The sequence below is a fragment of the Podarcis bocagei genome, assembly GCF_964188305.1.
Source record: "Podarcis bocagei genome assembly, chromosome: 16".
Taxonomy (NCBI): Eukaryota; Metazoa; Chordata; class Lepidosauria; order Squamata; family Lacertidae; genus Podarcis; species Podarcis bocagei.
The window spans coordinates 9,887,391-9,908,195 of NC_138142.1; the positions used below are offsets into that span (position 1 = coordinate 9,887,391).

At 43.6% G+C, this 20,805-nt stretch overlaps 2 protein-coding genes across 2 annotated transcripts in view; both read left to right on the forward strand.

Annotated features, from left to right (window-relative positions):
- The window catches only part of MMP17 (matrix metallopeptidase 17), a 273,972-nt gene that overhangs the window by 249,220 nt on the left and 3,947 nt on the right, over nucleotides 1–20,805 (forward strand). The window lies entirely within an intron of this gene.
- The window catches only part of ULK1 (unc-51 like autophagy activating kinase 1), a 109,547-nt gene that overhangs the window by 48,978 nt on the left and 39,764 nt on the right, over nucleotides 1–20,805 (forward strand). Inside the window, exons 8-11 of the mRNA XM_081174747.1 lie at nucleotides 357–458; nucleotides 10,647–10,705; nucleotides 18,686–18,768; nucleotides 19,989–20,039. Of these exons, the coding sequence (XP_081030873.1) occupies nucleotides 357–458; nucleotides 10,647–10,705; nucleotides 18,686–18,768; nucleotides 19,989–20,039 (295 nt within the window). The remainder of the gene's footprint in view (nucleotides 1–356; nucleotides 459–10,646; nucleotides 10,706–18,685; nucleotides 18,769–19,988; nucleotides 20,040–20,805) is intronic.

The following is a 20,805-nucleotide window of genomic DNA, read 5'->3' on the forward strand; positions in this document are numbered from 1 at the left end:
GCATGAGAAGGGCATGGACCTCCCCCCCCCCCATCTCCAGCAGGTCAGGAGATAAGGTGTTAGTTTCTTTATCTCATTAAAGCAAAATCACGCCTGAATTAACATGATTAGAGTTATGAAATAACCTTCTCCATGCCTGTATAACTACATCGTTCTGAGCTGGGAACAAAATCTCTAATCTCTTTTGTGGAATCTTGGCCTCTCTCTGTGTGTGTATATGCTTATGCATGCTGTTTGGAAAGGGACTCACTTTCTTTCACAGTTACCAAGAAAAAGGTTTTAAAAATAAAATAAAATAAATCAGAAGCTGAGGCATTAAAACAAAATGTAATGTTCCCTTTCTTCTCCTATTGCAGGCCCCAGAAGTCATTATGTCCCAACACTACGACGCCAAAGCTGACCTGTGGAGTATTGGCACCATCATCTACCAGTGTCTGACTGGAAAAGCCCCCTTCCAGGTGAGTTACCTTTGTGGTTTAGTTTCATGGCTGCTCATTAGGCCTTCTGGATTGCTCACCTGCCTCTCCTCAGAGGTTGTTTTCGTTGAAAAAAAGAATTCCAGCCTCCAACTTGAGCATCATCCATGTCACATGGGGAGAAACTTTGGGTTTGGCCTTCTGAGGGACACAAGCCATCTGTTACAAATGCCACAAGTCTCGGTGGATGGTAGCACTGTTTTTCTTCCTTCATTTCATTTACTCTGTTTATTGAATCTGTATGCCGCCCTTCATCCAAAGATCCCAGGGCGATTCTTCCCTTGCTGTACTTGGAGAAAAATGAAACCAAGTGTGAGGAGATTGGGGTCAAGTAGCTGCGATTAGTGCCTGTTTCCCAGTTTGCAACTGTCTGGGCAGGCCACTGGCCTGAGGGGAAGCTTCTTTGGGGATTAGCAACTGTATGGGGTAGAGCAGGGGTCAGCAAGGTTTACCTCGCCTGAGCTGATTCACTCCCGCGGAGATCGCTTCGTGGGCCGGATCGATTTCTGGCATCTGCGCAGACGCGATTTCCGGCACCGCGGAAGCGAGTCTTTACTCCCCACTATGCCGGTTTAGCTCAGCATATGGGGACTCGCCAAGCGGGCAGCTTGGTTCGGAGGCAGCTTGTGGGCTGTTTAAACGACCCCCGTGGGCTGCTTGTGGCCCGTGGGCTGCAGGTTGCCAACCCCTGGGGTAGACTATAGAACTTCCTGCCCAGGTAGGAGGCACCATCCGCTGTGCAAGGACTGAAACGGGACACTTTCTCTCTCCCACTCTTGACTTTTAATGCCATCCTCCTCGGCACCGTTTTGGGAGAAAAGGTTTTAGAAAGCCTTTTCCCATTTAAAATACGTTCACATCTCCTCTGGATAATGCAGCTTTCCAGAGTGGCTTGCATCAGAATATAAAAATACAAAATGAAAACGAGCAAACCCTAAAATCAATACCAGCTCCTCCTCCACTCTCTGAGCCCAACCGCTTTCCCCTCAGATGTAGCAGCAGTGGAATGAATCAGTAGGTAAGAAAAGTAGAGGGGGAAACCCCAAATGCTGCCACAGTTAAAGCCTGTCTCTGGTAGCCACCCACCTGTTTCTGAAGACAGGCCTTTTGATGTTCTCAGCAGGTTCCTACAGGAGAAGGCAAGCCTTCCGATAACCTTGCCTTGGGCATTGGAGCTTTTGTAGGTCAACACCAACACTGCCCAGAAACAAACCAGAAGTACTGAGTAATATCTCTTAAGTAGTTTAGTAATCTGTTCAATACAGAGGGCCAGCCCAACCATTAGGCAAAATGAGGCAGCTGCCTTAGGCAGTTGATTTTGGATGATCGTTGCTTGAATTTATTTTTACTGCCAGGAAGTGGGAGAGGCACTTGTGAATCTTCGCCTCAGTTGCCAAAATAACTTGACTGGCTTTGACCCTTGTGTCTGTGTCTGTGTGTTCATGTGCCATTGGCTTTTCTGTCTCTGCAGCAAAAGGTTTTGGGCTGTTCCACCAAGGTCTGCCTAACAATCTGCCCATTGTGTTCTGGATGTTTTTGAAAGGCAATGCTTGATTTTGCAATCAGATTATGCTCAGCTTTATGCTTGCATACTGTAGCTGACTTTACCAGCTACCTCTTATCACCGCATGAGGGATAGTTAACCAGGAAGTGTTACCCATTCTGCTCTGAGAGACTTAAGAATGGGTGTAGAGAATAATCAAGGGTGTGCAAGTATTCTTTTGAGCATGGCAAGTTCAACCTCAGGGAGAATTGCTGTACTGCCGAGCATGGAGAAGAGCAGGAAATCTGCCTGATGGTGTCCTAAGCACTTGGAAAGAGCATCAAAACTACCTGTTGTGTTTTTTGAGACTCTGTGCAAGAGGGATGAGCCATCTTTCCCCCTGCCTTCTAGTACCCCAGCTGAGGAGGGCAGGGGCTTCTTGCTCCCCATCGCTTCAAGCTTTGAGCATGGCGTAACATCGAGCACATCCTTTGCCCCTTTGTCTGCAGGCTGTGTGTGTGGCAAGCATACATTTTGGCTGGATCCCAAGGCCAGCTAAGATTTGTGGACCTCCCAAAGTTTCTGCTTCAGCAAGCAAGCGAGTGATACCAGCTGCCAGTATGATTGCCATAGACAGAAAGGACCTGGCTAGGAAGGATAAAACTGATTTGGCAAGCTTTCTAGAAAATCTAGCATGGTGGCAACCACGTTATAACATTCAGTACTTTTTAAAAAGCTGCTTCCTCTCTTAGATGATTTCCCCCCAATGCTCCTTTTTTGTGGTGGGCAAAGCTCAAATAGTGATCACAAACAAGACTTAACTTTTCTAGTCTCCTTGTCTGTAAAACCCCAGGTTTTACAAAGATGCTTGGGGTGTACATATTTAAATGTGCTGCCTCCTACCATTCCTGGCTCCACCCTGCCCCGGGATTGCTCTTTATATCTTGATCGTGAGAGAGGTCATCCGGAGCAGGAGGGAGAGGAGGAAGTGGGATTTTGTGTGGCTTTTCTTCAATTGTTTTTGTTAATTAAGTAGTAAAATGAGTTGCAAGGGCCCCCTGGAGCATTCTAAAGATAACAGGAGATCTTCAAAGGTCTTCCTAAACAAATATTCTTTTTAAAAACATAATAAAGTAGTGCAGTCAGGTTTTTGCAGATCTTGAAGATGTTTTGACTTGCACAACAGCAGTTCTCTTCCAGCCTTGAGAAACTAGAATTGGAGTTTTCATGTGGGCGTGATTTTTAATAATAACCGAGAGGTGTCTGGGACCTTCGGGTCTGATATAATAATTAATTTGGGAGAACCAGATTAATTAGGCCCATGCTAAGTGGTGATGCAACTTCCAGCCAGACCACTTTTTGAGGACTTTCCTTTCGTAGATCAGTGACTTCCTTTCTCTCCTTTCTAAGGCGAGATTTACACCTAGAGACTTCCTGGTTCGTACACTTAATCGCACTTGCTACACCAGCTCAGTATGTTCAGGTAATGGCGACTGGTGCCGATTGGGACGGAAAGCCAGGGAGACCAACCGTAGTTGAGGCCTGACCCAACTAACTCCAGCTTTGGCCTCATCCTTCTCCCTGCTGAGTTCTACAAGGACAATGCTGAAACTGAGCAAGAGGAAACTGATAAGCAGTCCTGTCCCCTTGAACTGCTTATAAGAAAAAGGGCAAGCAGGTGGGGGCTAGCTGAGGGTAGAATGAGGTTGATAGGTGAGTGGCCCCCACAGCCTCCACTGTGCACCATCCTTGGTGAGCTCTTGGAAGAGCTCCGTGTGAATATAACACACGATGGTTCTTGTTATCACAGGTCATTTTTTCTACTGTTAAGCTGCTTTATGTTTACGCATTGCTGCATTTGTCCATCGCTGGCCTTCCTTTTTGCCCAGGGCATTTGGAGTAGGTGTAGGCCCGTGGGTTGATAATCCTTCAATCTGTGTCAACACAGTTGGTGTCTGGAGTTGTGCTGATTAGACAAAACAGAAAACAGAAAGGGTGCAGAGTTGGGCCAACTCTAGATTCTGTGCAAAGAAGCAGTGAGAGTGAAGTAAAGGGGGCAATGATAATGCAAAGCTGATAGGTTTGCATGCTCCTGAACGTCCTCAGTTTGCTTCTTCATATGGTTATATTTTATTACTTACTTTTATGCAAACATTCATACACAAAAATATTCTTTTTTTAAAAAAAAGAAGGAGACCCCACAATGGACACTGAAAAGCACAAAACACTCATTATTCTGAGAAAGGCACATCCGGATTCATCATCTTGATTTATCATTCCGGAATAATTTATTTATCATTCCAGAATAGTAATAATACATTGAGAGTCTGCCTTGGCTAAAAAAAAAAAGGGGGGGGTAAAATATTATGGGCATAAACTTCAGTTGTTTCCTTTATAAAGTTATTTTGTATATTATGCCTTTCCTGAGCTTTTATATAATGCTTGAGCTTTGTCATGTAGAAAGATCCCCGTCTGTTTCTTCTGTCCAGATCTTGCCCAGAACCTTGTCCATTTTTGGCAATCTCTCATCGCTTAATTAGCCACTCTTGATTATAGGAGTAATTGTTCTGACCCCACAGTGGAAAGCAGCGATCTTGGCAGCTAATAAAAGGGTTTGAAACAAGTTAATCCAGCAGCCCGTTGAAAATGGTTGTCTAAAAAGTTCAGCAACGATGGTCAGTTGATCACGGGAGCAAAGCAAAAAAGAACCAGATTGAGAGACTGTGTCCCTTCAGTTAACAGGTGTTGGGGGACAAACAGATGGTGGCAGTGGGGTGGAGGTTTACTAAAGCTTCTTGGAAACACTGCTTAGCCCACAAGTCACCAACCCAGCACCACGTTGTTCCTGGACCAGTACCTCAGACTCTTGATCTTTCATTTTGACAAAAGTCTCTATCTCTCCTAGAAAGAAAGTTATGGAAGAAAATGTGCATTTACTTTCTAAGTAATTTCTGTGGCGCCTTGTATATTTTCCCTGGTGCTGAGGAATGCTTTCTGTTATGACAACAGTTTGTGTGATATCTCAGTAGCCAGGACCAGCTACATATAGCTGATTTTCCATGTTAAGCCTAAGGTTGTCAGGGGTGGCTATCCCTCTAATTTTTAAATTATGCCATGCTTCGCCATGGCAGCCATTTTGTGACTGGCACCCCCAGCTCACTCTCAAAATTCAAAATGGGCCCATAGTCCAAAATGGTTGGTGACTCCTGGCTTAGCCAAGATTTCCTTTGAAATGGGAAGCTGCAGTAGATGTACTTTAAGACTGCGAGCAAGCAGGGCTTTCCTTAAGTTCTCGAGGGAGAACCGGCAAAAATCCCTTTTTGAAATTCTCCCCTCCCAATCTTAAGGATCAATAGGGAAATATATTTGTATCTCGTTACATCCAGCACCCTCTGTAACGAGATATAGATTCCTTGCTCTCAATTGGTTCTCCTTGCATTTGAGCTGGCACAAGGCTTCCTGGTGCCTTGCAGTGATGTCTGGCAGGTGCAATATGTGTGCACGAGGATCCAGTTATCGGGGATGTGGGAACGGCGGCAGCATGGCCTTTGCAAAACTATTGCAAGGGCGTGCCTGGCTTTTTGAAAGACTGTCCTGTAAGTTGTGAGGGGCGAGTTGCAGCTGTCTTTATACTTCCAACACATATGAAACCTGCTGGGAGTATTTTTCCATCTGAATGGATGTGAGCTGACAGTCCATCTCTCTTTAAGAACCAAATTTTAAATCAACTAGAATAAATGTGCCCCTTCCCTTGTCCCTTCTCTCTCCCAAGCAAGGCTCAGCCAACTGTGACATTTTAAGTACAGGAGAGGTTCTCACGACTGATAATCAACAGTTGAAAGAAGTACCTCACTTCAATAATAATAATAATAATAATAATAATAATAATAATAATAATAATAATAATAATAAATTGTTTATACCTCATCCATCTGGCTGGGTTTCCCCAGAATATTAAAAACATGATAAAACATCAAACATTAAAAATTTCCCTAAACAGGGCTGCCTTCAGATGTCTTCTAAAAGTCAGATGCTTATTTCCTTGACATCTGATGAGAGGGTGTTCCACAGGGCACCACTACCGAGAAGGTCCTGCCTGGTTCCCTGTAACCTCACTTCTCGCAGGGAGGGAACCGCCAGAAGGCCCTTGGAGCTGGACCTCAGTGTCCGGGCAGGATGATGGGGGTGGAGATGCTCCTTCAGGTATACTGGACCAAGTACCATGGCTGCTACTGAAAATGGTCTCCATGAGCCATATCCTCCTGCTCTCCCTGTAACATCTGCATCCACCCAGTTACTCTTTATTTAATGGCATCAGGTTGGGTGTTTCCATGCTCTGTTGGCAGCTGACAATGTGAAGCGGTGACAGCAAAGGGCACACATAGATTCCACATTAATGGGAAGAGAGAAAAGAACATAGTCTGCTAGGTTATAATGTGTAGCATGGTCCCCCCCCCTTTTTTTTAAAAAAGGAACACACTTCCATACTTGTGCTGCGTGACACCCAGCAGATTTACCTCCCCCGCCCCCCACATCCTAAATAATAGCCAGATGTCTGACAGGTCATTTTATTTTAATTTTAAGGAGCTTTTTGTGCTCACCAGTGTCTCTAAATTAAAACAATGGACCCTAACAGAGGGATGAGATTAATGGGATCCATAATCCTTGTAAACAGATTGTATGACAGTTTATTGAGTTGTTAATTCAATTCCCGACCCTGCCCCCCTCCAAAAAAAGCATGCCACTGAAGGGCTTTTTAATGACGATGAGGAGCGGAAGCATAGTTAATATACTCATTCTAATATTTGTGTAAACATATAAGCCATGTTTCTTGTCTTACACACTGACTCCTTAATATCACTGGTTTTGCAGTTATGACTGGCCAACCCTGGCATATTAGGGTGCAGGAGTTGGAAATACTGGAGTATGTACAGAGAGACAGAAGAAATTAATCTGTCTTGCCCCTAAAGCTTGCCTTTCATTTTGAAATTTATTTAATTTATATCCCTCTCTCCAATAACCTCAGGAAAATGTAATCTATTTTTATTCTCTGAATAAACCTGTGAGGCAAGTTATGCTAAGACCTGTGGGTTCACCCAGGGCTACTTCTTGAATTTCAGGGCTGACTGGAGATGAATAATAATAATAATAATAGATAATTTATTATTTATACCCCGCCCATCTGGCTGGGTTTCCCCAGCCACTCTCGGCGGCTACCAACAGAATATTTAAAATATGATAAAACATTGAACATTAAAAACTTCCCTAAACAGGGCTGCCTTAACTCTGCTATCCTCTGATATCCTCAGTACACAACTCAGGATCAGTTTGGAAAATCCTTCAAAGCAATGCCAGGATTTTTACACAGCCTGCCTCCTGCTCCCCTCTTGCGGATTTGTTCTTCTGTTTCTTGGTTGCAATAACCGTAGTTTTTTGCAGTGACCATCTGAGTTGGGCAAACTTAAGATAGCATTAACTTCCAAACTAGGGTTTGGAGCAGGGATGAGAAACCTGCACATGCTGTTGGGCTCCTAACTCCCATCAGCCCCAATCATTATGGCCAATGGTCAGGGATGATGGGAGTTGTAGTCCATCCCTAGTGCATGGACTGTCACAGCACAGTCCAGGTTTACTCCAGAAGCAAATTCCACTATATTGAATGGGGCTTACCCTCTAGTAAGTGTGCTTTAGGATTGCAGACGCAATGACTCTTGGCAGTGGTGATTGCCTCCAATTCCCTGCACTGGATTTGGGGGTTAGCACTAAGCATAAGTTGCCATATTTTGAACTTCGTGACAATGTGTGGTTTTTGCAACCTGGAGTTGGAGGAGAGAACCCACTTGTGAGAGGAGTGGAAGAGAGTGAGATCATGCAATTGAACTGACTGTCCCATCCTTCAGGCTTTCCTTAATTGAGCTTTAGCTTCTGTCTCACCCAGCCAAGCGGCTCAGGTCATGTTTTGTAATGGTGGGTGCTGTTCTGTGGTGTTGGGTGAACACTTTACAAGCATTTGCTGCTATTATTGTGGGGCCAGCTGCCCAGCCAGTCTCTGGCTTGGTTGCAGCAGCAACAGCTTCCACCTGTTTTCTTTCTCCTCCTGCCCCTCATTTTGTGTTTTGAACTCTCTCTCAATCTCCTTTTTGGTTTGTAAGCATTTTAGCTTCACTGAAGAGCATCTTGTTTTGAAAAAAGGTGGTGTTTGGGGTCCCTGGCTCAGGCTGCACTTGGCGATAGTGATACCTGCCAAGGGGGCAATATTCTGGGCATGGAGGAAGATTGTGTCCTGGTGAATTGTATTTTTAACATCAACTATTATCCCCTTTTCACATGTGGCTCTTGGTCAGTTAATCCTCTTGTCTTCTAGAGCTGGTATATTTATGCTTCCCCTTTTTTGCTGTCATGTTTTTGTAAGAAAGTGTTTGGGGCCTTTTGTAGTTTAATTTTTTAAAAATGAAGTACTGTACGAGATTTATAGGATTTAGCTTACTTATTTTTATCTGTTTTTAATTTACCCATTTCCTTGACCCTGACCCCCTGTAGACCTTACTAAAGTTTTACTCACCACTGCCAAAGCTCCCCACTTCATTTTTTGTTGTTATATTGTAAACCACCCTGATATCCTCGGATGAAGGGCTGTATATAAATTTAATGAATAATAATAATGCATTTTTAATTGTAAAAATGAACAGGGACGCTAGCATGGCAGCAGCAGTGTAAAACAATGAATGTGCTTATTTTAAGTAATAACTGTAGACTAATTAATATACTACCTCTCGGTAAACTTCCAAGGGCACCACAAAAATAACAATTAAAAATAAAAAGTATCACTAAAAGTATCTGGGATATGTATGTTTTGGAATTCACCCTGGGGAAATTTAGCTTTGGTTTCAGCATTTGGCATCCAAAGGATTCCTTTTTTTAAAAGAACAGAAGCTCCTAGTCCTCAGGGCTGTAAAGTCCAAGTATGTGAATTATGTCTGGTGCAGGGTCAAAGTGGATTTCTAGTGGCTGGACTTCAGGGCTTTCCTTACTCTTTTCCTGCCCTCCTCCACATGCCATTAGCAGAATGTACACTAGAGGCCAAAATTGTGGAAACCTTTTGGAAAAAGCATATTTCTGAGGTTTGATGGCTCATAACACCACTTTTTTGGAGTACTACCATGAAATTATATATCAATGGAAAGATAATTTAATGAAGAATGTAATGCAACAAAGTTTCTTCAATTATCTGTTTTCTGTTAAAAGTTAGAGCCAAATAACCAGAAAAAGGAAGCACAACTTGCTTGGGTTGATTTGCAATAGGTTTCCTTCATTTGAATGTAGCCAATGAGCATGAGTGTTTAGAGCAGGGGTCAGCAAACTTTTTCAGCAGGGGGGCGGTCCACTGTACCTCAGACCTTGTGGGGGGCTAGACTATTTTTTTTTGGGGGGGGAGAGATGAATGAATTCCTATGCCCCACAAATAACCCAGAGGTGCATTTTAAATAAATAATTTTTCTCAGGGCTGGATTTAGAAGGTGATTGGGCCATATCTGGCCCCCGGGCATTAGTGTGCCTACCCATGGTTTAGAGAGCCAATCGTGTTATGAGCCATCAAACCTCGGAAATACACTTTTTTCAAAAGGTTTCCACAATTTTGGCCACTAGTGTACCTGGATGCAACTAAACATGCAAATATATGCTTGATTTTCATAATTTACACATCCTTCCAAGGTGCCGCTTCTTTTAGAGCACAGTTTTAACTTGAGGCAGCCCTCAGATGATAAAATTTGGGGGCTTATAATTTTTTAAAGGAAAGATTCAGTATAACAACAGAACGTTAATGTGCAAAGAGCCCGTTCTGGGCTGTAGCCCAGCTAATTCTCCTTTCATTTCCCCCTATCCCAATAGACACTCTGCATCCTTTGCCAAGTAACCATGTTAAGTCCTTACTGAGCACTTTATTCTTTGGTGGTAGGAGATTGCACCATTGAGGGTTTTTCGCTAAAAAAATTTTTTTAGCATGTGTGTGATTGTGCACCTCTGTAAACATCTGAGTTCCTCCCCAGTTGTGTTTGGAGATGACACTGCTTTAGCCGCAGAAGAACCAGGCTTTTGGAGAATTGAGATCGGATATGATAAATAAAAGAGATATGTACAAAAATATACCAGAGGTTTTTCGTCTATGGCATCATTTAATTGACCTTGGATAAAGAAATATATGAGAAAGAGCAACGGTACGAATTGCTGTAAAACTGTATTAGAGAATATATAAAGAATAGATTGATAATGGTAGGTACATTCACTATTAGAATAAAATCATACAATGGGAATTGACGAAGTCCAAAGTCTTTTTAATATTTTTTGTTAATAATCGCATAAAAAGTAGCATAAATACAGCTGAAGCTTAAGGTTCATAATTATGTAAGAAAAGATAAGTATATGGGTTTTTTTCTCTTTTTTTGTGTACATGATTGAAATTTCAATTTACTTTAAGAGATGTACTATATATATGTAATGTATTGGAAGACTATTAATAAAGCTTGTTACATGTTTTTTAAAAAAAAGAGATTGCTTGTGCGATATAGATAGATAGATAGATGATAGACAGATAGATGATAGATAGATGATAGATAGATAGATAGGGTTCCAGATGGCTGTATGAATTTGCTGATCACCCTTCTCCTCTTTCTCCCACTCCTTCACAGGCAAGCAGCCCTCAAGACCTTCGGCTCTTCTATGAGAAAAACAAGATGCTCATGCCCAAGTAAGCATTCTTTCGGTGCTGCTATTCTCTGCTTTCTCTCCCCCTCGAACTTCACTGCCACTTGCTCTACTCTTCTCAACACCTGTCCCCTTGTGCTCTCAGCTGGGCATGTTTAGAAATAACTTGGCAACCTGCTTCCTCCGTCTGTTAGCCTGGAATGACAGAGCCCAGAGGCTGGCAAGCTGAAACTTGGTCACCTCGGTTGACCCCGTCCAGGAGCGCAAAAACAATCCAAGCAGATTCTTTTTCGCAATTGCTTCATTCTTTTTGAGGGAGGGAGGAGGCTTGGACAGCTTTAACAGGCAAAAACATCCCCAGCTGAGCTTAGCAAAATACGTCCGTTTCACCCAAGTGCCATTCGCGCCATCCCTGATGAAAACAGGTCCAAACCCTTATACCTATAATATAGCATTTTATAACCATTATCTCAGGGAGAACCCTGTGTGGTTGTGGGTTAGCATTCATCATTCCTAGACAGCAGAGGCTGAGAGGGGACACAGAAGAGGGAGCATGCTTGTTTTCTCCTGATCTGGAGGGTAGGACTCGAACCAGTGGCTTTCAGTTACAAGAAAGGAGATTCTGACTAGGCATACGGAAAAACTTTCTGACAGTAAGAGCTGTTCAACAGTGGAAGTGTCTCCCTCAGGAGGTGGTGGACTCTCCTTCCTTGGAGGCTTTTAAGCAGAGGGTCGATGGCTATCTCTCATGGATGCTTTAGCTGGGACTCCTGCGTTGCTGGGGGTTGGACTGGATGACCCTTGGGGTCCCTTCCAACTCTATAATTCTATGAGACCAACTTTCTCCTCACTGGGAATTCCAGGGTGGGAACTGGGGCTGCCAACATTATTAGTAGTATTACTATTCACTCATTAATTCACTCATTATATGCCTATAGCACCTAAACTGTTCTAATTGATGGCTATCTGATAGGGATTCTTTAGCTGCAATTCCTTCATTGCAGGGGTCAGACTACTTTTTGAAACAGCTGAGCTTCATTAATACTGCACAGGAGCTTTGAATTCCTTCTAGTGTGATGGCTTTTATCACTGGAGAGCTGGATTTCATTTTATTCTAATTTTTTGGCCGGGGTTGGTGGTGGATCCACCTGCCATTTCCAGTAACTGGCTAAGAGAGTGTTATGAATGAATTAGTGTTTCTCAAACATAGTTCCTCCCAGCTGTTGTTGGGCTACAACTCCCATCATCCCTAGGTAGCAGGACCAGTGGTCAGGGATGATGGGAGCTGTAGTCGAACAACAGCTGGGGAACCAAGTTAGAGAAACGCTGAATTAAGTGTTTGACCGTTCTTGGAAACCAGACTGATTTCTGGTTCGTTTCACATGGAATGGTGATCTGAGGAATCTGTTGGTTTTCATGGTTGTAGGAGAAAGACAACTCTGCAGGATGTGCTTCAAGTAAGCAAGGATTTCCCAGCTATGTTGAAACTCCCCAACGCATTGCTATTCAAACTGTGTTTGTGAATCCTGGGGTTACACAGCTCTCTGAAACCATGGTAGTAGTGAAGAAGTTTCCTTTTGCTATCATCTTCCTGGATGTACACTCATACCTCTTGTGAAGGTGACTGCCCAGTCTGTTTGGGCCTAGTCATTGTGTGTGAACCAGGGTTCACTGTAGGATACTTGCCAGAATCCTCTGCAAAGCTTAAGTGTTCCACAGTGGACGAACCACTGACAGTGTTTGGGTGTCACAGTAAACGATGGGTTGTTGTGACGCGAATGAGCCTTGGTGAGCTTTTTGTTCTCCTCCTAGACCGCAGGCTCAAGGAAGAATGTACAAGCTTTCAGTTCCATTTTTAATTAACCCTGTAGCTCATCATGTCCATACTTAACAAACTGTGGCTATTTTTAACTTGGTTTCTTTGAACGAAGCCAGCTTCAAATGAAGCTAACCTGTTGGAGCAAGACATAGTTACAGTTAGCCACAGTTTGAAGTTTGGATGCAGTACTGAAGTGTGGTTAGTTGAAATTGGAAGCAAAAACTCATGGGCATGTTAGGAGAGTGACTGGGGAAGAGTGCAGAGATGTGAGACTTGCCTAGATTCACTTCCGTTACAACATAGCTCACCGCAATGCCAGAATTCAGGCAGTTCAAGGCTTGAACCTCCTTCAACCCATCCGATCCCTAGATTTGATTCCTAGGTGTCCCTTGTGAGGGGTGCAGGCCACGCTCCTTGCAGGATTCAATATACTTCTGAAGCCTAAAGGTTGGGAGAAGGAGCTTCTCTTAGTTTTAGCCACTTTAGTGCCGAGAAAATATATTGTGTGTGTGAAACACAGGGATGCTGCTGGCAAATTGCATCCCTGGGTTTGAGATATCCTCCTATGCCGCCCCACTGTTGTGCCATCATCATGCTGCAAGTTTCATTTTCTTCACACAATTTCTGGTCTTAAACAGAGATAACCAAGCTTTTAATTTCACTGTGGGCGTTTGATTCAGCTTCTCAGTGCAGTGCCAGGCCAGGATGTTTGTGTTAACGTCAACATCGCTTTGTGAATGAGCCAGTGTGCTTATTTTACATACTATATTTATTTACATCCTGCATTTTTCCCAGACAGCGACTCAAGGCAGCTTACATATAAAATAGAAGCAGCCTAAAATGTAGAAAAAGCAGTCATTAAGAAGCAATTAAACAGTAATAGAATTAAAAGATATATATAAAACATACAGATAATTACAATAAAATGTGCATCACCAGCCCTTTGCATGCATATAAGCTCTTTATATTCATTTAAGATTTAATGTAGTTAGCACAATCTATACTTTTTATGCATCATTTCCTTCTGACCTCACAGCTTACAATTTCCTGCCCAGCAATTTCCATACGATTTCCATACAAACTTCTGCTTGTATGCCTGCATACCTGTTTGTATACCTGCATAACTGTGTGCACACAGATCATTCAATAATCTTTCCTGCATTTGACTCTAGCCCATGGAAGCTGATGCCATTACAGGTGCTTTAAGTTTTCAGGGTTGCAGCTAGTAGCTTGAAGCATTATTGCTGCAATACTGTGTTTGAAGCTTAACATCTGTCTCACATGATTAAATCTCTCTATACACTTTATTTACTGGCCCAGTTTGCACATAGCAGTAAAACAAAGTTAATAGTTTCCTGCAAGCATGCCAGTCTTGGTCCCTCTGTTCCTCCCTGCTTGTACACTGAGCAAGCCAGCCACTATCCCCTAGGTTGGTGTTACTGGGGTGGTGGGCCTTGCCTCAAGACCCTGTGCTTTTTTTCTCCCCCAGCCCCACCCCAGGACCCTCATTTACATCACCATTCCCCTACAAGTGATGCAAACCTGCGTGGAGAAGGAGGGAGCCTCAACCTGGGGACACTATTTTGGTGGCACCCCCTTGTCTCACGTAGCATGCCATTTCAAGCTTAAGATTTGCTGACACAGGTGAATGCCATTCTGAGGCAGGGAAGCCCGTGCTCTTGGCTTTGATCCAAAAGGGCGTGCTATTTTAATCAGATGGTGTGAAATAGCTTGTGCTCGCCTTCTCCCTTTGAATAAGCTGGCTTGCCTACCCATAACGCTTTGGGCGGCCTGCTTTTGTTTTTAAACAAGGTGACTAGGAAACAACACTGTTCAGCAGAGACTGGAAATGTCAGATGAACTGGGTGTGGAACGGAGACAGCCTGTTTGTCAGCTCTTTTTGAGGGCTTCGACGTGACCCCTGGGTTTGCTGTGGGCTCTCCCTGTTTCTTGGCTGTGTAATACGCCTAGAAGCTGTATGAAGGAAGGGGTGGGGTAGGAGGGTGGGGAGCAGCAGATAAACAAAGCTATTTATGTCCTCTGCAGTGAGAATAATTAAATTAGGGTTGCAAGTAGGAGCTGAATACATATCACACAACCCAGAATCTGACGTCCAAGATCTATTTCAGATGTGTGTGGACAGGAATAAATTTCCTTGCACTTACTGGGACCCTTACTGGGTCACTGGCCCAGTAAATCAGTTCTGACCACTTTGCTCCTTCCTGCTAGTACTTAGCCTGTTATCCAAACTATTTAGAGCCAGTAAGCCATGAGCAGTCAATTAAGAACAAACCATGGTTTGTTGGGAGCCAAACCAAACCATGATCCTAGGTTCAAGTGGATTGGGATTCGTTTCTTGTGTGTGCTAGTAAAGAGGAGCACAGTGGATAGCAAACTCAATATCAGCCGTTACCTATGTGCTAGTGTTAATTTCATTTATAAATGCTTTTTAAATGAGAACTCCCAAAATGAATTACAATATAATAAAACCGTTACATATATGAATCAGTTAAAACATTTGCACATATAAAAACCAACACTGAACCATTTATACAATGCCCTATTGCAAAACATCAGGATGGTGTATAGCAGGGGTCAGCAAACTTTTTCAGCAGGGGCCCGGTCCACTGTCCCTTAGACCTTGTGGGGGGCCGGACTGTATTTTGGAAAAAAATATGAATGCATTCCTATGCCCCACAAATAACCCAGAGATGCATTTTAAATAAAAGGACACATTCTACTCATGTAAAAACCGCTGATTCCCGGACCGTCTGCAGGCCAGATTTAGAAGGCGATTGGGCCAGATCCGGCCCCCAGGCCTTAGTTTCCCTACCCATGGTGTACTGTATAGCAACATTTTTTTTAAAAAATGCAGTACAGAACTATCTTTAAAAGGACTGGCCTCTCAAGAAAATTTTAAATAGCTGCATAGGCCTGATGTCTGGTTTAGAAAGATGTCTGGAAGTCAAAAGCGATGAAGCTTGCCAAATCTTTGCTATAGAGGAGGTGCAGCACCTTTTAGGGCTGGGAACATTAAATGCATGATGTCTGGTTTACTTATTTCATAAAATTTATATACAAACAAGCTTCAAAGCAGTTTACGAAAAGAATAAAGCAATAAAATTATTTGTAACAACTGTTTAAAACGTTCAAAAAACTAAAAATGGCAATGAAATAACGACGCATCAGGATTCTACATATCTGGGTATCCGAACAAAAATGTTTTTAGCAGGCGATGAAAATGGTACAGTGGAGCTGCATTCCTGATAGCTATAGGCGAGGCGGACTTCCATAACACAGGGAACAACTGGTATTCTGGTCTCAAGTTGCACAAGGCTTTCTACACCAACACAGTTTAAAACAGCATAGCGCACACAGAGTCCGTTCAAATCCTATGCATGTTCCAACTGGGGAAAGGACCTAGATTTTGGCAGGTGCCAAAAAATGTTTACTGTCGTGTACGAACGTCGTGTGCGAACCTGCTTGGGCTCAGGTTCAGGCATTGGTTTCACTGCATGGATAAAAAGTCCAAGTCTTCCTGTTTGGAATCCCAAGGGCTCCTATTCATCCACATTGGAAACTGTTAGCGGGACAGGATGCACAACATGTCTTGTGTTCTCTTGGGAAGGAAAAACTGCATTTGTGCCTTTCCATTGTGAGCCATTGTGGCTAGGTTTTGCAGAGAAGATAACAATCTGTGAAGCTACCGTCTTACACCAGTGCAGACCATTCGTCCCTCTAGCCAGCCTTCCAAATGTTGGTGGATTCCCCATCAGCCCCAGCCAGCCAGCATGGGTGATGGTCAGAGATGATGTAGTCCAACAACCCATGGTGCGCCCCACATGTTCCTCACCCCTGTCTTGCACCAGCCCTATAAGGCAGGCCAGGTATCCCTAAACTATTTATTGGTGGCTTGCATACAGCTACCAAAGAACTTGAGCAGGGGTAGAAATTTGAACTGAAGGCTTCCTGGTTTTGCATCTCGTGATCTTAATATATTTATGGTCTTCGAGAGGACAGGAGAGGGTGACATTATTACCGGCTTTCAACTATTTTCACTGAAAGGAGCATCCTCATTCGGAGGCGGTGTGCTTCTGCAATACATAATGCTGGGATTCCATGCCCTGTTTGTGAAAGCAAGTAATGCATCATCAACAAAAGGACCAGGCAGCTAGCGATGCAAAAGACCGTTTTTGTCTGCCACTCACAGTAAACCAGGGACTGGGGGCCTTTCATACATGGTTGGACTTCTACAAGCCCCAGCCAGTGTGGTCAGTGGTCAAGGATGATGGGAGCTGGGCTCTAGCAGCCTATGGAGGTTACTAGTTTTCCAATCCTGCAGTGTTTGAGCTAGGTGGAGAAATAGCCTGAGTTGTGAAAAATGCAGCTTCTGTGTTCCTGCAATGTTGGGACTCGATGGGATTTTTTTACCTGATTTGGGAGACAGGTCTTAATCCCTCTGCCTTACCACCTGGCGTGTTTTGATGCAGCTGTCCTTAAGGAGGACCACGCAGCATTCAAAGTGCCCAGCACTTCCTGTCCTGACATTCCACGTGCCTCCAGCGCTGCTTCTCACGTGAACATCCCAGCCAGCCAAGCTGGAAAATTCCTGTTTGTTGACCCGCCCGGATCAGACGTTACTTGCAGCTGCTGTTGCTTTATGATTTCTAGGAAGTGCCTGTAAGAGAGGGCTGTGGATTTCATAGAAAACCTAGATCATTTTTCAGAAGGTGCCCCTGCACAACAGCTCCTGTTTTGCACTGGGCAAGAGAGCTCTAAGGAATGTCCTGTAGTTTTCCATAGTAGCCCTTTTCTTTCTTTCTTTCTTTCTTTCTTTCTTTCTTTCTTTCTTTCTTTCTTTCTTCCTTCCTTCCTTCCTTCCTTCCTTCCTTCCTTCCTTCCTTCCTTCCTTCCTTCCTTCCTTCCCTCCCTCCCTCCCTCCCTCCCTCCCTCCCTCCCTCTCGCATGTGTGCCCCCACCTTCGGTTTTACTGTTTTCCCCAGCATTGGAATTCAGCAGAAAGTTGATAGAGAGAGAGAGAGCAGTTTGGAAATGCTTCCCAAATATTAGCCCCTCGCACACAGTTGTTTACTTAGACATTTCTGAGTAGGCATCGATGTGGGGAGAGAGGGCAAGCCTGCAAGGGACTGAGCCGTGCCAGGCTAAGTGGAGTAGTGTTAGCTTTAAAGATCTGGGATGTTTGCCGTGAATATGCCATTACCTGACCTGACCTCTCCAAGCAAACCTGAAAGGCGGCAGGCACCAAGTTGTGTACACAGCAAATGCCAAGACGGCCTGGTTTCGCCTGTGCAAGAATTTTAAAACTGCTCTGCCAGGTTTTTCCTTCCTCTGCCCCCTCCCTTCTCTCTTCTGAATGTGTCTCTGCCTGGTATATATTACCAGGATTGGTGTGTGTGTGTGTGTGTGTGTGTGTGTGTGTGTGTGTGTGATCATTTTTGCTTTTTTCAAATTGCTGCTTCAAGTGTTGTGAAAAAGAAAATGGGGGACACTTTGTGTTGAAATTGAACATGTTGGAAAGAAGGTTAGATGAAAACCTTCTCCTTGCAAAGCTAGTTTTTTGTGTGTGCAGGGACTAGTTCTGTTCACCGCAGGGAAGCTTAAGGTAGTTTGGTACCTGAATTGGAAAAGTACCTGTGGGGTACTTCCAGTAGGGAAGGGTTAGCCAATGTGGTGCCTCCAGATGATGTTGGATTCCATCTCCCATCTCCCCCAGCCAGCATAGCTAATGGAGTAAAAATGGCATTTTCCCTCAAGTTAGGTGACGGAGTAGCTTCTCTTCCATTTAGTTTCTCTACGGACAGCACTGAGCGAGATCCAGGCAACAAGGTTGTTGGATCCATCCCCACAGCAGGATAGAATATCAGGTTTTCTATGCCTTATAGATAGAGCCCAAGTGCTTTTTCTTGAGATTATTAAGCAGTTGTAAAAGCTAATGCTTCCATTAAGCTTTTGGCTAAACCGGTTTCTCCTCACCCCATCTGGTTGCCTTTGATTTTCCCGTTTTTAATTAGCATCTGTCATTTGTGTGTTGTTTTATGACCATTCATTGTACTGCGTTTGATCTTGTAAAATACTTTGAATCTCTAGTAAGAGTAGTATAAAAGTAGCTTTAAAAAATAAATAAAAACAACAACAACAACCTGTGTGGCACAATATAAGATTTCTTTCTTTTTTCTTTTTAAGCATTCCAAGGGAGACATCAGCCCACTTGAGGCAGCTGCTGCTAGGACTCTTGCAACGAAACCACAAGGACCGCATGGACTTTGGTAAGGAATTTTGCCTTCTGAGACACTTCGTAATCAAGTCAGACCAAAACCACACCAAAGAAAGAGATGCCCTTTAATAAAATTGACTCTGCCCTTACACTTCAGACACACCGACTTTCACACTTTGGCTGTGCCCCCAGAGGGTTGACCCCTTTGCTTGAAGGAGGTTTGTGAACATTGTTTTAAGGTATCAGCATCTCACATGGCAAAGTTTTGCTGATTGTTCTCTTCATTCAAGTTTGATTCAAGCCCCTCCCCTCCCCCAGCACCACTGATCCTTTGCAGACATCATGCTGTCAACTCCGGCTTAATCCTAATTGGTTTGCCGTCTGTTATTCTTTCAGATTATGTGTGTCAATGAAACTGGGCTTTAGAGAACATCCCCAAGCAGCTGGCCAAATCAAGGCCAGGGATTAACTGATCCCAGTTTTAATTGTTCATTTATAGATGAAGCATGGCCGGATTTAGCAAAACCATTGTGATTTATTTATTTTTGAGGGGGGTGGGGTGGATATGGTCATTGTACTTTAAACTAATAGGGTGACCTAATAATGCCATTTTGTTGGGCGGTGGTAAGCTTCTGTCAACTAGCTGTCTGTGGTTTTTCCCAGGTGGCTGTAGGATGCCTCAAAGCAAGACACTCTGTGGTCTTGGAGGAGTAAAGACATGCCACTCCTGAATGTTGGTGCTGTCTTGCATTTAAGCCTTCCTTCGCCAACCTTGGGTCCACAGCTGAAGTTGGACTACAGCATCCACCATCCCTGACTATGGGCCATGCTTGCTGTGGCTGATGACAACTGTAGTCCAATCACATCCAGGGACCCAAGGCTGGGGGAGGCTGAATTAAGGTCTAGCCTGGGAGCCACAGGCAAGAAGGAACTGCATGCAGGCTAGAGGAGAAATACTGTGTTCAGTCCTCCCCAGATCAAGGTTGGAACCACAGTAAAGGGCAATAGGTTAAAAATCTCCTGTTCTCAAGGCCTCTGTCCTGCACCTGATAGCTTGGCTCTTGAAGAAGATTGCCAGGACTGTTTTAAATGCTCTCAAGCTAGACTTGGCACATTACCCAAGAGCTTTTTGAGGACTCAAAAGCAGGATACAAATCCTGCTTAAACAAGTAAGATCATTAAACATTGTTTGGTTTTTGGTTTTTTTGCATGATTGAACTCGAACTTTGTAAAACATCGATATTGACATTTTCTTTCTCTTTCTTTCTTCAGATGAATTTTTCCATCACCCTTTCTTGGATGCAAGTGCCTCTATGAAAAAATGTAAGTTTGTTTCGTTATCTCAGCCTCTTTTTTGTAATACATACACGGACCTGCGCTGTAGATTTCAGCTTGCACTGTGCAAGCTTAGAAGCACGTTATTGGTGGTTCTCTCTTAGGCTCATTCAGGTGTGAGAAGAGGCGGCAGAACTTCCACAGCCCGACCATTCCATTCTGTAGATGACTTGGCTTTCTCTGTGCTAGAAGGCTGCCTCTCTTGAGAAGCAAATTGCACCTCCCAAGTTTTTAGACCTTTATTAGTAACTTGACTAGGTGCTGACAAAATCTCAGCCTTCTAAAAACTGTGGGAGTAGCTTAGTTTTTTTGGAGGGTGGGGTTTTTGTTACACTTCAAGACCCTCTTTTGAGGGACAAAATTACATGTAAGTATCCTTTCAACTGTGATAGCCAGCGAGTCGGTGAGACTAAAGCATCTTTATGAATTGACACATATCATCTCTTGCAGTGCTTCAGAAACTGGCAGTTTTAATCATGTAGCTGAAATATGTAAATCCAATTCCCTTTGGCATTTTTAAAAGATATGTAATCACTGCATAGGAACAATGTTTTGGCATTGAGTTTGTCACATTAATTCTGTCTGGGGTTTTTTTACGATGATAAAGGGAGTCATGTCATCATGACTTTGTCTGGCCGCTTTAGATTTAATCTTTATAATGGTGGTTTCTGCTTTTTGTTGAGCTCATTTTTGTGCCTGAAGTAATGGGCTGTAGCATACACTGAAACAGGACAGCAATCCATTGACTTATGAG